General features: G+C 40.7%; 1 protein-coding gene across 3 annotated transcripts in view; it reads left to right on the forward strand.

Annotated features, from left to right (window-relative positions):
- The first annotated feature begins 1,197 nt into the window (after window positions 1–1,197).
- The window catches only part of med25 (mediator complex subunit 25), a 19,391-nt gene continuing 3,083 nt past the window's right edge, over window positions 1,198–17,505 (forward strand). For 2 of the 3 annotated variants that reach the window (XM_066642072.1, XM_066642073.1), the window contains exons 1-17: window positions 1,198–1,416; window positions 2,019–2,159; window positions 2,237–2,282; window positions 2,384–2,508; window positions 2,897–2,995; window positions 3,460–3,580; window positions 3,942–4,101; window positions 5,099–5,232; window positions 5,332–5,407; window positions 6,392–6,648; window positions 7,487–7,582; window positions 10,041–10,126; window positions 12,055–12,112; window positions 12,689–12,796; window positions 13,717–13,890; window positions 15,219–15,326; window positions 15,551–15,622. In XM_066642072.1, coding sequence (XP_066498169.1) covers window positions 2,023–2,159; window positions 2,237–2,282; window positions 2,384–2,508; window positions 2,897–2,995; window positions 3,460–3,580; window positions 3,942–4,101; window positions 5,099–5,232; window positions 5,332–5,407; window positions 6,392–6,648; window positions 7,487–7,582; window positions 10,041–10,126; window positions 12,055–12,112; window positions 12,689–12,796; window positions 13,717–13,890; window positions 15,219–15,326; window positions 15,551–15,622 — 1,857 coding nt within the window. In that variant the 5' untranslated portion in view covers window positions 1,198–1,416; window positions 2,019–2,022. The remainder of the gene's footprint in view (window positions 1,417–2,018; window positions 2,160–2,236; window positions 2,283–2,383; window positions 2,509–2,896; window positions 2,996–3,459; window positions 3,581–3,941; window positions 4,102–5,098; window positions 5,233–5,331; window positions 5,408–6,391; window positions 6,649–7,486; window positions 7,583–10,040; window positions 10,127–12,054; window positions 12,113–12,688; window positions 12,797–13,716; window positions 13,891–15,218; window positions 15,327–15,550; window positions 15,623–17,505) is intronic. The other variant, XM_066642074.1, reaches the window with a different exon arrangement.

Below are 17,505 nucleotides of genomic sequence, written 5' to 3' on the forward strand. Positions count from 1 at the left end.
AGATTTTGTGTTTTGGAATTACTGTCTGTTTTGATTTATCCACAGCTCAACTCAGGATGTCAATCATTAAAAAAAAAAAAAAAAAAAAATACAGTTAGAGAAAGACTTGTAAATTGTAGAAGCACAAAAAGCACCTGTGTCCCCAAATTAAGAAAGAGTTCCACTGATTCATATTATATTCCGAAATTTCAAAGAAACTGAAAGAATTTTGTAGAATTTTCTGTGTATAGGATGGTTTAGTAATCTGTAGCCTCCATTTAGCAAAATCGTACTCTCAACTTTGTAAACATTACCCTCAGTTTAGCGAAACATGATCATGGATTTGTACAAAATAGTTTAAAATTGGATGATTTATGTTTTTATATTTATTATTTCTTATATATTAACAAATCCTACCATCACTTACTTTAACAGCCCAGAGAGCTTGTAGTCTTGTAACTAGGGATATATTTAACTGCTGGATACAATCTCACCAAACATCTATCTATCACACACACACACACACACACACATATGAATGGTTTGCAATATAGTTAGCTAACAGATTAAACTGAGGGCACAGTTATAAACTGAGAGCATGTATTACTAAATGGTGGGTACAGATTTTGTGTAATAATTTTATTTATTTTTTTAATAGAGTGATATGCTAGTATAATCTCAAAATGAAGGAATGACTTAATGAAGAGTGGTGGGGTGAGAACAACATAATAAGTCATGGAAATGACATAAAGGAACACTAAGTCAAATTTTTACCTCTAAGTAACAGCTTAAAAATTACTGTGATGCTTCACTAAGCTGTAATAGGGAAAATAGAGTCTCTGTCACTGATACTTTGGGCGCAGCACTGAAGAAACTGCATTATGTAGTGATAGCTTTTGGGAAAGGGTAGGAAACGACCACTTCCCCCTTGATTTCAGGACAATGCTGTAAATGTGAATTACGCAAATGTGGGGAGAGCCCTGGAGCAAAAGTACCAAATCTTAACTAGTTTTCATTTAAGCTAATTAGGTTGAGATATTAAATGCGTGGGAACAATGTTATATGTATCTCGTTCCCACGCATTAAATATGTCTTCCTCCTTCCTTATTAAATCGTTCCCACGCCTGTGTTTTGAAGGCATGTCCACAGCAGGACTCCGTACTTGAGTCAATAAACCGCTGTAAACATCATCGATCATTTAGTCGCTCGGTTATAGACTCTCTCTCCCTGCCCTGCCTTTTTCTACCCCTTCCAGTCCGCTGTGTCGATAGCCGAGTGGAATCTGTAACTGTTGTGGTTGCGGAGCGCAAGAGTTCAGAATAAAAACCTGAATTAAGATGAGGATTAAACACATCCGAGTGTAAAGTACACTCTAAACCTGACCCGAAAACCTTATTAAAGGGCTGCGTTCGGCTGTGGTGTTAACAGCAGCCGCGGGTAAGCTGCATTTTAAACACGAAAACGGAGCTGAAATGGGCTTCTTGGTGAAATGATTCTTTCCACCTTAAATTCTACAGCGGCCTGCAGTAGGTGCGGTACTGTTTAAGGTGGAACGGAAAAGTTCCAATAAAAAGTTGACGCGTTCGGTGCCAACATTTACTGAATTTCAAAGCACAGTGGATAATTTCTTTATTTCGTCAGTTTATTTCCGTTGCTGGATTATTACCTGTCCTTTTAGACATCGGTTTTATTGCGAATATGCTTATTTATTACGTAGTTTGGTGTTTTGATCCAGTTAGGTGCAGTCGAGTGTTGCTTTAAAAAACTATTGCCCTTAGTCTGTCAGGATATCTTAAATTATAGAAGAGATAATAATAGTGATAAAACCTTATTCATGCACTACTTCACACATTTTCTATGTATTATTCGTTTTTATTTGTATTTTTATTAAGACATTTTCAATATCATCGAACAATAAAATTTCAATGAAAATTTTCAATGAAAGATGCAAATAAGAAACGCTCAGAAGATACCGAAAGGTGTATCAGACGTATAGTAGATGGTTTTTTCTAAATTGAAACATCATTGTCATTTTCCAGAGCTATGGTGACCCATATGGACTCTGCTCCCAAAATTGGGGCCAATCAAGTTTCTGATGTGGTGTTCGTTATAGAGGGAACAGCCAACCTTGGCCCTTACTTTGAATCCCTGCGGAAGAACTATATATTGCCAGCTATCGAGTGAGTTCTGTCACCATATTTGCAAACTTTGCTCCCTTTTTGCAATATCTTAATAACTGCTTATGTTATTTTTGCAGGTATTTTAATGGGGGCCCACCTGCTGAAACAGACTTTGGAGGAGATGTGAGTTTGGGATTGTTTAAACCGTTTATGTTGCGAATCATTGCTATTCCAAAGACATCACTGTCCCAATACTAAAGTGAACTGTTTGTTTTGGGCGTCAGTATGGTGGAACTCAGTATGGACTGGTCGTGTTCAACACAGTGGACTGTGCTCCAGAATCCTACGTCCAGTGCCACGCTCCCACCAGCTCGGCCTTCGAGTTTGTGTCATGGATTGACAGCATCCAGTAAGTCGTTAATATAAGCTGTCACTAAAGAAGCTGCAGGCTTTAAATATGCCTAACAGAGCAATAAAAAAATTCTCCAGTCATAGTTCTTCATATTATGAAACAGAACCCTACTGGCCTATGTATCAATACAGTATACTGCCCCAAGTGGAAGACCCCAACCTATGGAGAATAAATTTAAAAAAAAAGTTTATTCTCTAAAGTTTATTTAGAGAATAAATCTATATAAATATATGTATAAAATCTATATAAATGTGAATTTGTCACTCGGGATTGTCAGCATTTGCTGTCATGCTTAAATCCATTTTTTTAAATCAGTTTATTAAAAGAGTATAAAAATGAGAAGCAGTGTTGTAAAACATAACTGGGGGCTGTGCTCTGTTCTCAGGTTTATGGGCGGTGGAGCGGAGAGCTGCAGTTTAATTGCTGAAGGTCTGGCAGTGGCTCTGCAACTCTTTGACGACTTTAAGAAAATGAGGGAGCAAATGTGAGTGTTGTTCCTGCATTAAATACGGAAACAGTTTAAAACCATTGGAGTGTTCGGGGGTCCCTTCACAATATCTTTTGGCATATCTCTCTCAATGCCACCAACACTGGGAGGGTGAGAAAAAGCAGGTGGTTCCTCTCAGAGGTGTGATCTCAGCCACCACTTCTTTTTTTGCACCACTTGTTCTCACTGGACAGCCCAATAGAGGGGAGCACTCACTGCCCAATTCCATCATATCAGCCAACTATTGCCTGCTCCTAGCTGGCACCATGCTGTGTGAATTCTTGAGGCATCTGCTGAGTCATAGGCTGCTGAGCCACTTGGGAGCCCATTTCTAGTCTCCTACATTGTAAACCATGAAGTCGGGGACAGATCCATTTCCAAAATAAAAGCAGCAACACTGAGCAATAAGTGTTGAACAAAGCCCAAGGGGCGTTTTCAACCTGCTATTTCTGTGTTTGCAGTGGTCAGACTCATAAGGTGTGTGTTCTGCTGTGTAACTCTCCTCCGTACCTGCTGCCAGCTGTGGAGAGCGTTAGTTACACCGGCTGCAACACGGACAGCCTCGTCCAGATCATACGAGATGTGAGACACCCTGTCACTCATTTACTCTTCTCACTGTCTTTTCCTGCCTCTGTCTTAACTCTGTCTTAAGTAGTTAACTAAGCAGCGTATGATACACTCTATATCTAAACGTTTGTATACACTACTGTTAGTTGGTGAATTGTTCTTCCTTAAGGTCCACTGTGCTGATGCTTACTGTAGTTACTTAAACTGATTTGATGTTCATGTGCTTTGAAGCACACAGTTGTACCCTATGGTGTTAAGTCTACTGTAAATGATTCCTAACGAGTGCAGCTGCTATTATTCTGAAACGTCCAGTGTGATTAACATATTTCTGTGTATGTATCTATCTATCTGTAACAAACATTCTGTTGTTCTGCAGAGAGGAATCAATTTCTCAGTGGTTGCTCCTCGGAAGCTCCCAGCTCTGAGGGCTCTGTTTGAGCGTGCCTCTCCGGTCGGATCAGCAGCTGAATCAGGTCATCCGGACTACAGCCAAGATCCATTTCACATGGTGCTTATCCGTGGGATTGCTCTCCCGGGTAATAGACCAGTCAGAAAATCAGAGTGTGTGTGTGAATGTGAATGTGTTTGGAGGTTGCATCCAAAAACTGGCTGATGAAAATGCTCTAAAATTTTTGGTTTTCAGCAAGGGCTGGACAATAATTCAATATATTTTTCAATAGCAATGATATGATTTTTAAACATATTATTACACATTATTTACACCCGTTGTTCATTACAGGGCACTGTCGTCACTCGCTTTAAAATCTAGATTAAAAATATTAAAATTGACAAAGCCAGTAGGTTTATGTTTGACAGTGATGTCATGTTTCTGGTTTGTTCTTGGTAGTTTTTCAGTGGGTTTTATACTGTTCACGTCCATATCAGAATTATATCGTATCGACCGAAATTAAGAAATATATTATGATATACGTTTTGGTGGTATCGTCCAGTTCTGTTTTTAGCTGCAGATTTTGACTAAAAGTGACAAAGATTAAATGGACTTAGAGCATGTAAGGTTTTATTGCCTTGGCTGCTCTTCGTGTATGTACAAGCTCATCAACATAAACCTTGCAAAATATCTGCATGACACGCCCTTCCATAGCCAGCAGGGGGCCTAGGTGCCGCTGTAGGTTGGCAGAGCTTGGGGAACACCATTTTCCAGATTTCTTCAGGCTGAACAATGGTAATGCTGCTGAATTCTCAGTAATTAAAGCCACAGCAGCCCATCTTCATAGATTTGTGGCCAGTGCGGCATCTCAGACAGTTGTTTCTGAAAAGAGAACAACAACAGAAAAGAGAATAAAAGAGTTAAAAAAATAATAAGGAGAAATGAGAAAAGAACATAAAACCGAAAAATTAGCTAAAAAAAGAGGAGAAACAGCTCTGCAGAAAAGGAAAGAGTGAATAAACCTGTTAATGAAGATAACAAAAGAGAACAGTGAGAAAAGAGATATATCCATTTTGGTCTATTGTAAAATAATAATGAATAATTCCATGTTCATTCATAATTCACTTGTGTTTTTCTGTTTGTAGTGGCCCCTGGAGGAGGTTCTGGTCCAGTTCCCCTTAAACCTGTCTTACCCCCACAGTCCATGCCAGTCACTCAGCCTCCTCCCATTGGTGCTGCACCTCAGGGTCCACAAATCAGCAACACTCACCCATACCAGGTATTTCTGTGATGTTTATTGGTTTTCATTCTTCATGTTTCAAAGTCACAACTGTCTGAGATTTTGTGTTTTCTCTCTCTGTCTCACTCTGTTTCTCAGGCTCAGCCGTCTCTAAATGCAGCAGCAGCTGCAGCAGCGATGGCTGTGGAAGCAGCAAATAATCAGAAGAGTCGCTGTGAGTCCACTCTGTGTCTTCTTTAGCTCCTGGTTGTGTTTTCATTTGAATTAACCATGAGATCCGTTTCAGAAATGATACATTTCACTTGTATCCTTTGAGTCTTCCAGCACAAAACAAACAGTCAGCCTCTGAAGCCATTTACAGTTATGATGAGACACTGTCCATGTATCCTCAGCATGGACCTCCTGACTCTGCTACACCCCCTGCCTTACCACTAGTATTCAAGTCTGATGATGAATACATATCATTGCTGTCCAAAGACAAACATGAATCTCCAAAACAGTAACTTTTCACAGAGTGAAGGACAGCTAACTCTGTCCTTCACTCTGAAATCCTCCCACATGCAGGGAATAAGCGTTAGTGAGCAGAAGATGAAACAATTCAAATGGGAAAAGCTGTTAAAACAGCTGTGAAATCTCAGTCAACACAGAGCATCTGGTCAGAGCTGCTGACGTTTACAGGCTCCAGAGAAACTGTGGATCAAAACTGGTGTGATATAAGCTGGAAAAACACACTGTGACCAACAGCACAAGAAAACAGCAATAAGTAACAGGTTTTTAGCCTGTAATCTGAGCTGTAAAAGCTAAAATGTACATTATATTACATTTAAATAAATGTGTTGTAACATAACCTTAAAACCTGCGTGGCTTGGAATAAAGAAAATTGGTTTATTTTTAGGAGGTGTCACATTTATTTAGTTATATATCAAATTATCAATTAATGTAAGTCGTAATAATTTCATTGTTTACTACAATAACAAGTTATTGATGCTTTTTTTAAATTATTAAATTAACTTTTTTTGTGTGGAATTTAAAAGCTAACAAAATTATTATTTAAAGATTTATTTATTTCCTTTAAGTATTATTTCCATTATTTTTTTCATCATTTATTTCCTAGCTCTATGATTCATTCATTCATTCATTCATTCATTTGTGTATTCATCTTTTATTAAGACAGACATTTTTATTGTGTGTCTGTCAGTCCCAGGGATGGTGAATCCAGGGCCACCCTTCACTCCTTCAGTTAAATTAACCTCTCCCAATCAGCCCAGTCTCTCCACCGTCACCACCGTCTCCACACCTTTGCTACAACAACAACAAGCCCCGCCTCAGCAGCAACAGCAACCCTCACAAGTACCGCCCCCTGGCCAGCCCACTGCCAATCAGCAGGCTCCTCAGCCTCCCCAGCAGCAACAATCGGGCAATCAACAGGCTCCACCCTCCGCTCAGCAAGGCATGGTGAGCAGGAGGGTGACGCTGTGACATCACAAGTATTCAGTTACAACTCTTAAGGGAATGATTTCTCGGTTCAGTTCCGTTATGTTCCTATGATTTAGAATTGTTTTTAAAATTGTTCTAGTCATTAGATGTTAACAACACTTCAGCACAGGGGCAGGAACTTCATGATATTCCTAAATTTATAAGAAGTCAAATTATATTTCATTTACTATTTGGTCCATCATAAGTCATATGTTATGAGGCTCATATCTGCTCAATGTTATTATGTGTACTGATACAGATGGAGCCTTCTGTTCATGTGCGGCATTCATTTTCTCCACACATTTTCTGAAAGCTAACTGATGCAGACACAACAGAGCAGCAGCACTGGACATCTTGGGGACCATGCAGCCAATACAGTACAAATGAGCAGGACATGAATTGGTGCTAGTTTCTTTGCTTAATCTGGGAAGTCTCTCAGTGGAGCAGATTATGGGACCCCTGGCAGACATCCGAAAGCCCTGAATATGACTTTCGCTATCAATTTCTCTCATTTTTATTAGTGAGAAGATTTCTCTGTCCACACATCAGTGTATTTAATGACTTTAGTGCACTGCCTCTGTGTTTGTTGTTGTCAGAAACTGTAGAGTCTGAGCTGTTCCCACTAGTGGTACTACTTAACAAACCCTTGCAATGTAAGGGATGCATAAATATGTGGGCAATGGTCTTCATTTTTGTTCGTGAAGGGAGCCGAAGTGAGCCTTTACTGTTAGGGTTTTCCTTGTTCTTCTGTTACATATGTTTACACATTTATTTTATGAAATTTATAATGGTTTTGTTTTTTCTTTCTTTTTTTTAGCCTGGTGTTTCTTCTTCACCAGCAAATCCCATCGGTGGGCAGCAGGGAGTGCCCAATAAAGTTGTGGCATGGAGTGGCGTTCTGGAGTGGCAGGAGGTGAGAATCTATTTCAGTGTACAGAATAATTTGCTCTTTGCACACATTAAACATTAAGTCCTGTGACAAAGGCAATGTAAGTGTAAAAATGTTATGTTCGACCACTTTAACCAAGGCAGTGTAACTGCGGAAAAGCAACTGTTTCTATTTAGGTTTGCAAACAGAGCAGAGTGAAGTGAAGTAACTTTAATTAAAGATCAGTGTATAATAGGGCTTTATGGGTACTGTAATTGTGCCTGCCTTAGATTAAGAAATTTGGAAATGTTTTCTAAGGTGTTGTTCTGCCAAAGAAACTATTAAAATGGCATACAATAATCATAAACCTCAACACACATCAAGAATGCAAAGTTACTCAAATTGTAATTGTCCCCCTTGCCTCTTATTTCCAAACCTTGCCCTCTCTGCTTCTGGCAAACGGGATATAAAGTCTTCTGTGTGAACAGACTGAGCAGAAGACATGACGAAAGTAAAATAAGTATCTACTATAATATTAATAATTACATTTAATTTTATTTGAAGACAAAACACTGCAGATTTACAGATTTCAGTCCAAGCAACAAATGAGGGTCACAGAGGTGACAGTAGTAAGGAAACAGGGACCCATCCTCCTAAGGTTGACATTGGAGCAAAACATATAAAGAAAGAGAAGTATGAATGAAGACTAATGGATGTAGAGTAAGGTCTCTGAGAATATAAAGTGTTGGCATACTGTGCATGCACACCGTAAGAGACAAAAGCGACACGGTGACCAGAAGTCATTCATTCACACTGGGCGACATTGAGCAATGTGAAGTGGGCAAAGCTCAACTCTGCACAATTATGCAAATGAGCAGTGACACGGGCCAGCAACTACCAATCAGAAAGCAGTCTTAACGTTCCCTCGGAATTGGCCTGTGATTGGTTCAAGCTTTTTTGTGATGTATATATCAGAGCTTCTATGTAGCACTCCACAAATCACTACAGATGTCTGCAGTGGCAAAAAATAAAAATCTCACACATTTGCTGTAGATATCAGTCTGTATCATCCTCATATGCCAATCAGATCATCCCTACTCTACTTCTTTGTCTTTGATTTGAGAGACTGTGTCTCTCTGGTGATGTACTGACCACAGTCTGTCCAGGAGGGGGTCATGCAGGACTGTGTCTGGAGGCTGAGGGATCATTCTCCAACACAAACAGCTACTGACACAATCTCTGACACCACAACACAAATGATTAGGAAATACATACACATAAACACACCACGCACGGTGGTCATTATCGCCATCTGGACGGTGATTTTACGAGCCAGCACACTAACAGGCCATTGCTGTGGCCGGTCACCTCGTCACCATCTGGAGGAGAGGGACTGAACATGCTTCACTGTGTCACTGAGCGGCATCAGCTGGGCTCTGGTTTAAAGATCTGAACCTAAAACAAACTTGAGATCGCTACCTCTGTCTGGACTGATCAGTTATTGATCGCTGATTTATTTGTTATTGATTAGGGTGAGGAAGAGGAGCTGGGAGTTAGACTGACATTCATCTGCAATACTTTCTGTGGCCATCTGGATGTGTGCTCCTCCTTCGCTGTATTATTCTTCTTAGTCCATTTCTGTGAGACTTTGATGGCAACCCTGAGAGATACCGTTCTAGCTGATGCTTGGCATTAAGCTCACTTACTTTAATCTCACGTGGCGCGTCTGTTCCGGAGTGTCCCGTTCTGTTGGTCAGGTTTTATTTGTTGAGAATTTATCTGCACAAACATCTGGATATATAGTGCAACTGTGTTCATGTTTACACCCATCGGCCAAATCATTAAAATGACCCCCTTGTTTCTAAACCCACTGTCTATTCTCTCAGCTCCACTGACCACACAGGAGCACTTTGTGGTTGTACTATTGCAGATCTGTTGCTTCGCATACTTTCTTATCCCCCTTTCAGCCCATTCTTCGTAGATCACCACAGAGCAGGTGTGATGTGGTGGTGGATTGTTCTCAGTGCTGCAGTGACACTGATCTGGTGGTGGTGTGTTAGTGTGTGTTGTGCTGGTGCGAGTGGATCAGACACAGCAGTGCTGCTGGAGTTTTAAACTGTAATAGAACGACAAACTGTTCATGTATGGACAGTGGAGCTGAGAGAATGGAGAGTGAATGTAGAAACAAAGAAGTTGTTTTATAGTTTTCATTTTTTGAAGAGCTGTAGTTGGTCAGAGATTTAGGGCTGCATTTTGTTTGTTTTGCCTTGTGGGTTGTGATGGACTGTTGATCTGGATTGTGATGTCCATCTCTTTCGTCTCTCTTGTTCCGGAAAGTTCACACTAAGACCGTGAAGATGAGCCGCCTGGAGCCGAATCATATATCTCTGTCAGAGAGCCCTGTTCAGTGTGTGTGTGTGTGTGTGTGCTTGTGTGTGTTTTAACCTCTACTTGTGTTTTTGGCCTCCCTGCCCTCTCTCTCCCTCTTCATAAATCACCACAGAAGCCCAAAGCATCCTCCATGGACTCCAACACTAAACTCACCCGCTCGCTGCCCTGCCAAGTGCAAGTCAACCAAGGAGAGAACCTGTGAGTGCAACTACATTACCCATAATACACTGCTTTCCTTGACATCACTCTGTGCCATTGGCTCCTTTGCTGGCTTCCAGGGCTGTTACAGATAATGAGAACTGTTACTAAAACAAGAACAAATAAATAAACTATAATTACTTGTTGTAGAGCTGGACGATACGGCCAAAATTGGTATCACAATATATTTCTTAATTTTGGTCGATACGATATAATTCTTATATTGATATGAACAATAAAAAAGCCACAGGAAAACTGCCAGGAACTGAAAGCAACATGGCATCACCTCTTGTCAATCATAATATTTTTAAACTAGCTTTAAAATCGAGTGCAGTGAACTGATGGCTGTGCCCTGAAATGACCGTGGGTCAATGACAGATGTAAATAAATAATCTGTAGAACTGTAACTGTAGAAAATTTAATTTAAAATCAATTCCCACTCCAGTAGTGAATTAATATGTTAAAGGGAAAAGAGAACCAGACGGTAAGTCTTGATGTTTGTGGTGTATATGGATGGTTTAGAAGCAGAGCCTGTCTCTATCAGACTTTAAATGCACGTCTTGGTCAAGTAGCCCGTGTTTTTGAGCAGTCTAGCAGAGGTCCTGCTGTTGTACATTCAACTCTTCACCGTCTCACCATCAGCTTTTTATTTTGTTTCTGCTTTCTTCTGAAACCATAACCACAGCCATTAACAATTTAATTGAACCCTTCCAAGGAAAAACCTTTCCCTGTATCAGCCATATCCTCTTTCTGGTAGCACTGCTGGCTTATCAAGCCTTGGAATTGGAGATAAACCGTTTGTATGAATGAGACTATGTTTAAATGGAGAAGTACAGCCTATTGAAGAGATGAAATGCTTTAGTGACTGCTTTGTTTTACAGAGGGATTCACTAATATTTTCATTTAGTGGAAAAGAAGGAAATGTCAGAGTATGGAATTAAAGACTGGTTTATGACAGTCATTTAATTATCTATTTTTATTTTTATTTTTGCAATCTCACCTCTACACCCCCTGCATTTTTTTGGGTGCCCCTTCGGTTTACATCCCTCTGCTTTAGAGGCATACATTAACATTAGTGCATTTTACAAAGTAATAACTGCAAACGTATAAATTAGTATCATATCCTTTATAGTTAATGTTTTGATGATTTTATTGGTGCTGTGACAGTAAGGGGTGACTTTCTCTCTCTTCTTTATTTAAAAAAATAAAGAAATTGCTAAGTAGTTGTTGGCTTCAGTTGGACAGTTCACTACCAGATCAATGACGAATAGAAAAAGAGCACAGATCTTATTTTTCCAGTGAAGAGAGATCTAACTGAATTAACGTTTTTACTGATACTCTTCTAACCAATATATCACCAGCTTTATTAAAAACAAACTTGTATGGCTCTGTTATGTTTCCCTGTGTATATTCCAATGTTATACTGTGCATTGACTGGTAAAGACAGACTGTATCTCTTTATATACGAGGAGTGTTCGGTAAATTCTGCGTCTACAGATCCTGCAGGTCATTTCATAATGATTCTAAAAACTGAGTCTGTCTGAGAGGACATGAAGAAAACATCAGCTCATTTCCATCATTAGTTTTGTTGCAGTTGCTAAGAAAACTGAACCATTCTGAGTAACACAAGTGTGTTGAGGAAATTGAGCCTGGTGCTGTGTGTGACTGTGGATACTCCACTCTACCTCAAGGACACAGCCCCGAGGGATTTTCTACCTGTCCCCGAATCTGAATAAATATCCCTTTGCTTGATCTAACAAATGTATACAGGGATGATTATAGAGAAAAATCCAGATATAATAAGTTTGATGTGTGTTTTGCTTCATACTCATACTGAGATCTTATTGAACACCCCACATATTTAAATGTTATAGATGTGTGTTTTATACACGTATGATTTGTGTGACTCATCTTTCTCTTCACTGCAGAAATGCAGAGCAGTGGCCACAGAAACTCATCATGCAGCTGATCCCACAGCAGCTGCTGGTAAGTGCGAGGCAGCAGCCAGAATTCTCTTTCAGACGGAGAAGGGAAGCCCGCCCGACTTTAAGCCGCTCAGTTGGAGTCTATTAGCCGGCGCTGTGTGTGTTTTTGTGAGCTGGCTTTTGTGGCAGGTGGTTTTTAAATGGCAGCACTTTCATGATTATGAGCTCTGTGAAGTCAATGATATACAGTTTTAGCTGAATTTGGCTGGAGGTGTTCTGCACAAAGAATAACTAACTCTGAGTTTCTGCCAGAGCGTTTTACATTTAAACGGACTCTAATTGAACACTCAGGAGAAAAGTGGGGCATTTCTGCTCTGTAGTCTTCTCTGAAAGTGAAATTGAAAATCAACTGGAGACGCACTGAAAGCTGATGATTTTACGTTTCTGTCTGTCCTCATTAGAAAGCTCTGATTCATAGCTAGTGTTTACCATCAGAAAAGTACATACTGTGCCCTATAGACTTTGGGAACATACAGCCTTGAAATGGTCATAATTTTTATCATTGAAATATAATTGAAATGTATATTATTCTTGTATAAAATAGACTCTCTCTCTCTCTCTCTCTCTCTCTCTCTAGACTACTCTTGGTCCTCTGTTCAGAAACTCTCGGATGGTTCAGTTTCTCTTCACCAACAAAGACGTGGAGTCTCTGAAGGGTCTCTATCGCATCATGGCCAACGGCTTTGTGAGTGAATCCACACGTACACACTCATTGCTTCACCAGCTTGAGGCTAACCACTGTCTGGGGGGGTTACATGAGGGGAACATTAGGAAGGTTGGTCAGTGTAGTGGGTAGCACCGCTTCCCTCAGTGCAGCACTTTGTGTTTCGATTCCCTGTTTGGGTGAGTGTATGACATTAGGTCTTTCCCAAACCCTCGTGAGCTCCCTAAGTAGGCACTGACTCCATAGGCGGCTGTTTAAGTCGGCAGTGTTCTAATGGTCATCTGTGTTTACTTCCCTCAACGGCTAGCGACTAGCAGCATATTTAAGGTTTCTAACAGTTGGGACAGTCTACGTATTGAGAGCGCACACACTATGATGTAAAATGCTCTTGTCAACAGCTCACTGTGTTTTTGGACAGACCCATTGTCCACAGGTAGGAGTGAATGGGCGAGTGTGTGAAACTGTCCACAGGTGTGTGTGTGTGGCTGTGTTCCCATGTCACACCCAATGACTATGGGATTTCAGACGAACTGTGGCACAGCTGATCAGGATGAAGGGGTTACAAAGTCAGTCAGAGACTGTGCCTCTCGTTGTTGTCCACTAGAGGCCAGTATTTAACCTGAATATTTTGTAGCTGTTTTTCATCAAGAGGTGATATTCACTTCATTTTGACTTTCACTTTGAGGGCACAGAGTTCTCTCTTCAGGAGATTTTCTGACATTTTTGGATGAAAATCATCTGAATATCATGCTGAGTTCCTCAGGAATTACACATTATTAAAATAGTGTCTGGGGTGTGAGAGGGTTTTCACATTCACTTTGAAAACCATGGAATTGAATCTGTAATATATGCTGCATATATATATATATATATATATATATATATATATATATATATATATATATATATATATATGTATGTATGTGTGTGTGTGTGTGTAGGCTGGATGTGTGCACTTCCCCCACAGTGCTCCATGTGAAGTGCGGGTTCTCATGCTGCTCTACTCCTCGAAGAAGCGAATCTTCATGGGTCTCATCCCCAACGACCAGAGCGGCTTCGTTAACGGCATCCGGCAGGTCATCACCAACCACAAACAAGTTCAGCAGCACCGCACGGTGAGAGACACACACACACACACGCACACTTATAATAAAACAGCATGAAACTAACACGTATATTGAAGTGCCCATATCACGCAAGACAATGGGGAAGAGAAAAAAACATGGTATTGTATGTTAACCTGTGTTCACAGAAATGTGTTTTATACAGAAATCAAGCTGCAGAAATGCCCTGTCTTTTTTTAGTTCATTGCTTTTTGGATTTCACAAAAACCCTCATACGTCTGCCTCTTCAGTCCAGAGTGGTTTTATGAAAAAATGTTACCCTAAATGAAGGTTACATTTTGTTTCCTAATTTCCTAATTATTTACAGTGAATTGATCAAATGAGATTTATTTACTTTTCATCCTAAATACACATGCACACATGAGGCATCTGGGGTTAGAGAAAAGGGCTTGAGTCACAAGTTTTATTCCCTCGCCTGGCTTTAACGTTTGGGGTCAGAGGGAGGGAAGGAACAGTACTTTCTCCTCTCTCAACATCCACAATGAGCAAGGCACCTAACCTGCTCTGGGTGTGTGTGTGTGTGTGTGTGTGACCTACGGATGGGCAGTATCCACATTTCTCACACCGTAATACCATCTCAAAATATTATTGCCGTATACGGTATTACCGTGAGGAGGGGGTGCTCTGGCAGGCTGCGCTGAGCCTCATATCTTTGAGCACAAAGTGAAGTGAATTTAGCTAAACACATCCCGATAGTGTGCACCGACACATGTTTCTGTGAGAGCACATTTCAGCAACTGGTGCTGAAGGAACAGAAAAGTTCAAAAATATGCTAAATAAGATGGTGTACACTGTTTAGAAGCACAGCTTGCGCTAACGGGACCTTGTGGTTTAGCACAGCACAGCAGATTTTTCAGCGAATTGAGGCTCAACACACACACATTTAGTGGATAAAGCCATATACCTGTGAGCGCAAAGTCAAGTGAAGGATTTTCTGACAATTACCTGTTCACAGCTTTCTTCCTCTCTCTTTTAACTCAAACTCACCGCTAAACTTACAGCTGTGTTTGGGCTTGTGTTTGTCTCCACCCGTTTTAAGAACGCGTCAACAGTCATTGAGCTCCCACTGCGCCCCCCTTAAAGGCACATGATCATTTTAGCTGACACAGAACCGAAGTTTGACACACAACACACGCCCACGCCCTCATTTTAAGATACTATGGTATACCACCCAACCCAAGTGTGAGCCATAAATAAGTTATAGCAGAGACACAGTTTATTTTAAAGCCGTACAATGACATTTAAAGCAGGTTTATTTAAAATTTTTAGATTATTTTAACCAAAATACATCCACTGACTTGAATTTCTTCTGTCCTCAGATAGGGGCAGCGGGTCAGATGCAGCCCGGTCAGGTCCCGCCCAATCAGAACTTCCTCAACAGGCCGCCAGGTCCAATCCCAGTCACCCACGGCAATGTCCAGCAGCAGGTAACCAATCAGCAGCCCGTGTTTGTGTGTGTCTGCGCACACATACTGTGGGCACTTTTCTGCACTGCTGAGTCTTCACACTGCTCAGAATGCATTTCAATCTGAAAACCGCATGCTGTTCTGTCCCCCTACACTTCCCCTCTCACCTTCTGTTTTTCCTTCTTTTCCTTTTCCTTTTCTGCTCTTTTTCTTCACCACCCCAACCCCATTCTCTCTGCCTGAAGTCTGTGGTGGTGGGCATGGCTCCGGTTAGTCAGGTCACAATGATGGAGGACCAGCAGAGACAAAATAACATGGTGAGAGACTCTCGTTCACACTCATATAACCACATAATCCTCTTTTTTTTTTGAGATATTTAATCTGTTTTTCTCAGTTTAAGTGTACTCACATAAGCGCATGTCCATCACTGTGATTGGAGAGAGTCAGGCGATGGGGCGGGACAACTCTGTAGTGCCTGCACTCTATTTGTACACAGCACTTAACCAGAAGGACTCGTTTCCAAACTTAGGCTAAGATCACAAAGCGCCGACTGTGTTGTTTTATTTCACAGAGTGTGTATCAGATAAACACATTCACTATTTATATGTGTATGTGCCCTTTAAGACAATAAAACAAGGGCATTTAAGACATTTGATATTATTTAACACTTTTTTATATATATATATTTATTGTCTAGGTTTATAAAACTTAAACTTGAAAAAGCACATCTTCCAGTAAACTTTGTTTAAATGTTGGTGTGTATTTTCGCAGCAGTTAAATAACAAACTTTTTCAACACCTTCCTATCAATGTCAGTGACACTGTTCATACCGTGTGAGCTCCAATTCAGACTTTTCCTCTTCCAAGAACATCCCTGCCTTTGTTTGTTTTGCTTGTTTCAGCTGCCTTGAATTTATTCTGCATGCAGCCCCTAAAAGCCCCTAAACCACTCCCACTCCAAACACCAGCTCTCCTAAAAACAGAGTCTTATACTCCAGTCCTCTTACACTCCTGTTTTTATGAATTAATTCATGTAAAGTCATTTTCTTTTTGGTTATTAGTCATCTTCAGTTCAATTTCTCCTCCAAACACACACCTTTTCCACCAACTAGGAACCAGTTTGGCTCCCGTTTGCAGAACTAATTTGGATGGATTTCCACCTAAATAAATTGGTTCCTGAACCAGAGAACTGGACCCAAAAGAATAGTAGGTCCTTCAGCGTGAACTGTGACAGCATCTGCGTACATGTTGAGATAAAGAAGTTCCAGAAAGAGCTCAGAGCCTCAAATAAAGCATTATGGAGCAGTGAAACGACAGGGTCATTGAAATTGTGTTATATTCTCCACTATGTTGTTGTGGGTAAAACACCAGCGAGCCAGATGAGTCTGCGTAATGTTTCGTTCTGAAATAGTGAAAAGGAAAACAGGAAATAACACGGGTTTCTGATTTGGAAAGAAAGTATAAGGATATAAAACAGGAAAATGCCGCATGTGTGTGTGTTTTCTGTGGCTGTGGTCAGCGTGACTTGATGTGTGTTGGGTACATTTTTCTGCTTTTCTCACATATCCTTGGTTCCCATCAAAACCAAGATGGTGTAAGAGGTGGTGTGGGCAGTTCACCGGATAAAACCAGCGTTCCAGGAACCTTGAACAGAACTGGTTTAAGATGCAAAGTTCTTTAGTTAGGAAGGGGCTGACAGTGCCACCCGCCTTGAAAAGATGGAGGCGAATACGTGCTCCCTCAGAGGCACATGAGGATGACCCTGTGCTTCTTTTGAAACTCCTGCTGATGAAAATTCACTGAACAGTTTATTGCATCTCAGGAGAATGCAAACTGTCCAGATCTGTCACAACAGCAGAGGGACATCCTTTGCTAGCACTGATGAGGAGGGGGGTCATCCTACCTTCCCAGAGAGCGAGGCCAATTGGGCTCTCTAGGACTCCCAGTCTCAGATGGCTGAGACATCACTTGCATTTGAACCACTGAGCTCCAGCCGATGGGAACAACGTGGACCACTTTGTCTAATCTTTCAGGAGACAGTTTGGTTGTATTTTGCATTTTCTCTGATATGCTGTGAAACTTTTTTGATTATTTAGATTTTTTTCACACTACATTTTTCAACATTGCAGAGGGTTTGATGGCAGCCACAGACACTTTAATGAAGTCAAGTATAGATGCTGAATGACAGCTTGCTTTTGTTT

Source organism: Hoplias malabaricus, chromosome 13, assembly GCF_029633855.1.
Source record: "Hoplias malabaricus isolate fHopMal1 chromosome 13, fHopMal1.hap1, whole genome shotgun sequence".
In the NCBI taxonomy this organism is placed as follows: Eukaryota; Metazoa; Chordata; class Actinopteri; order Characiformes; family Erythrinidae; genus Hoplias; species Hoplias malabaricus.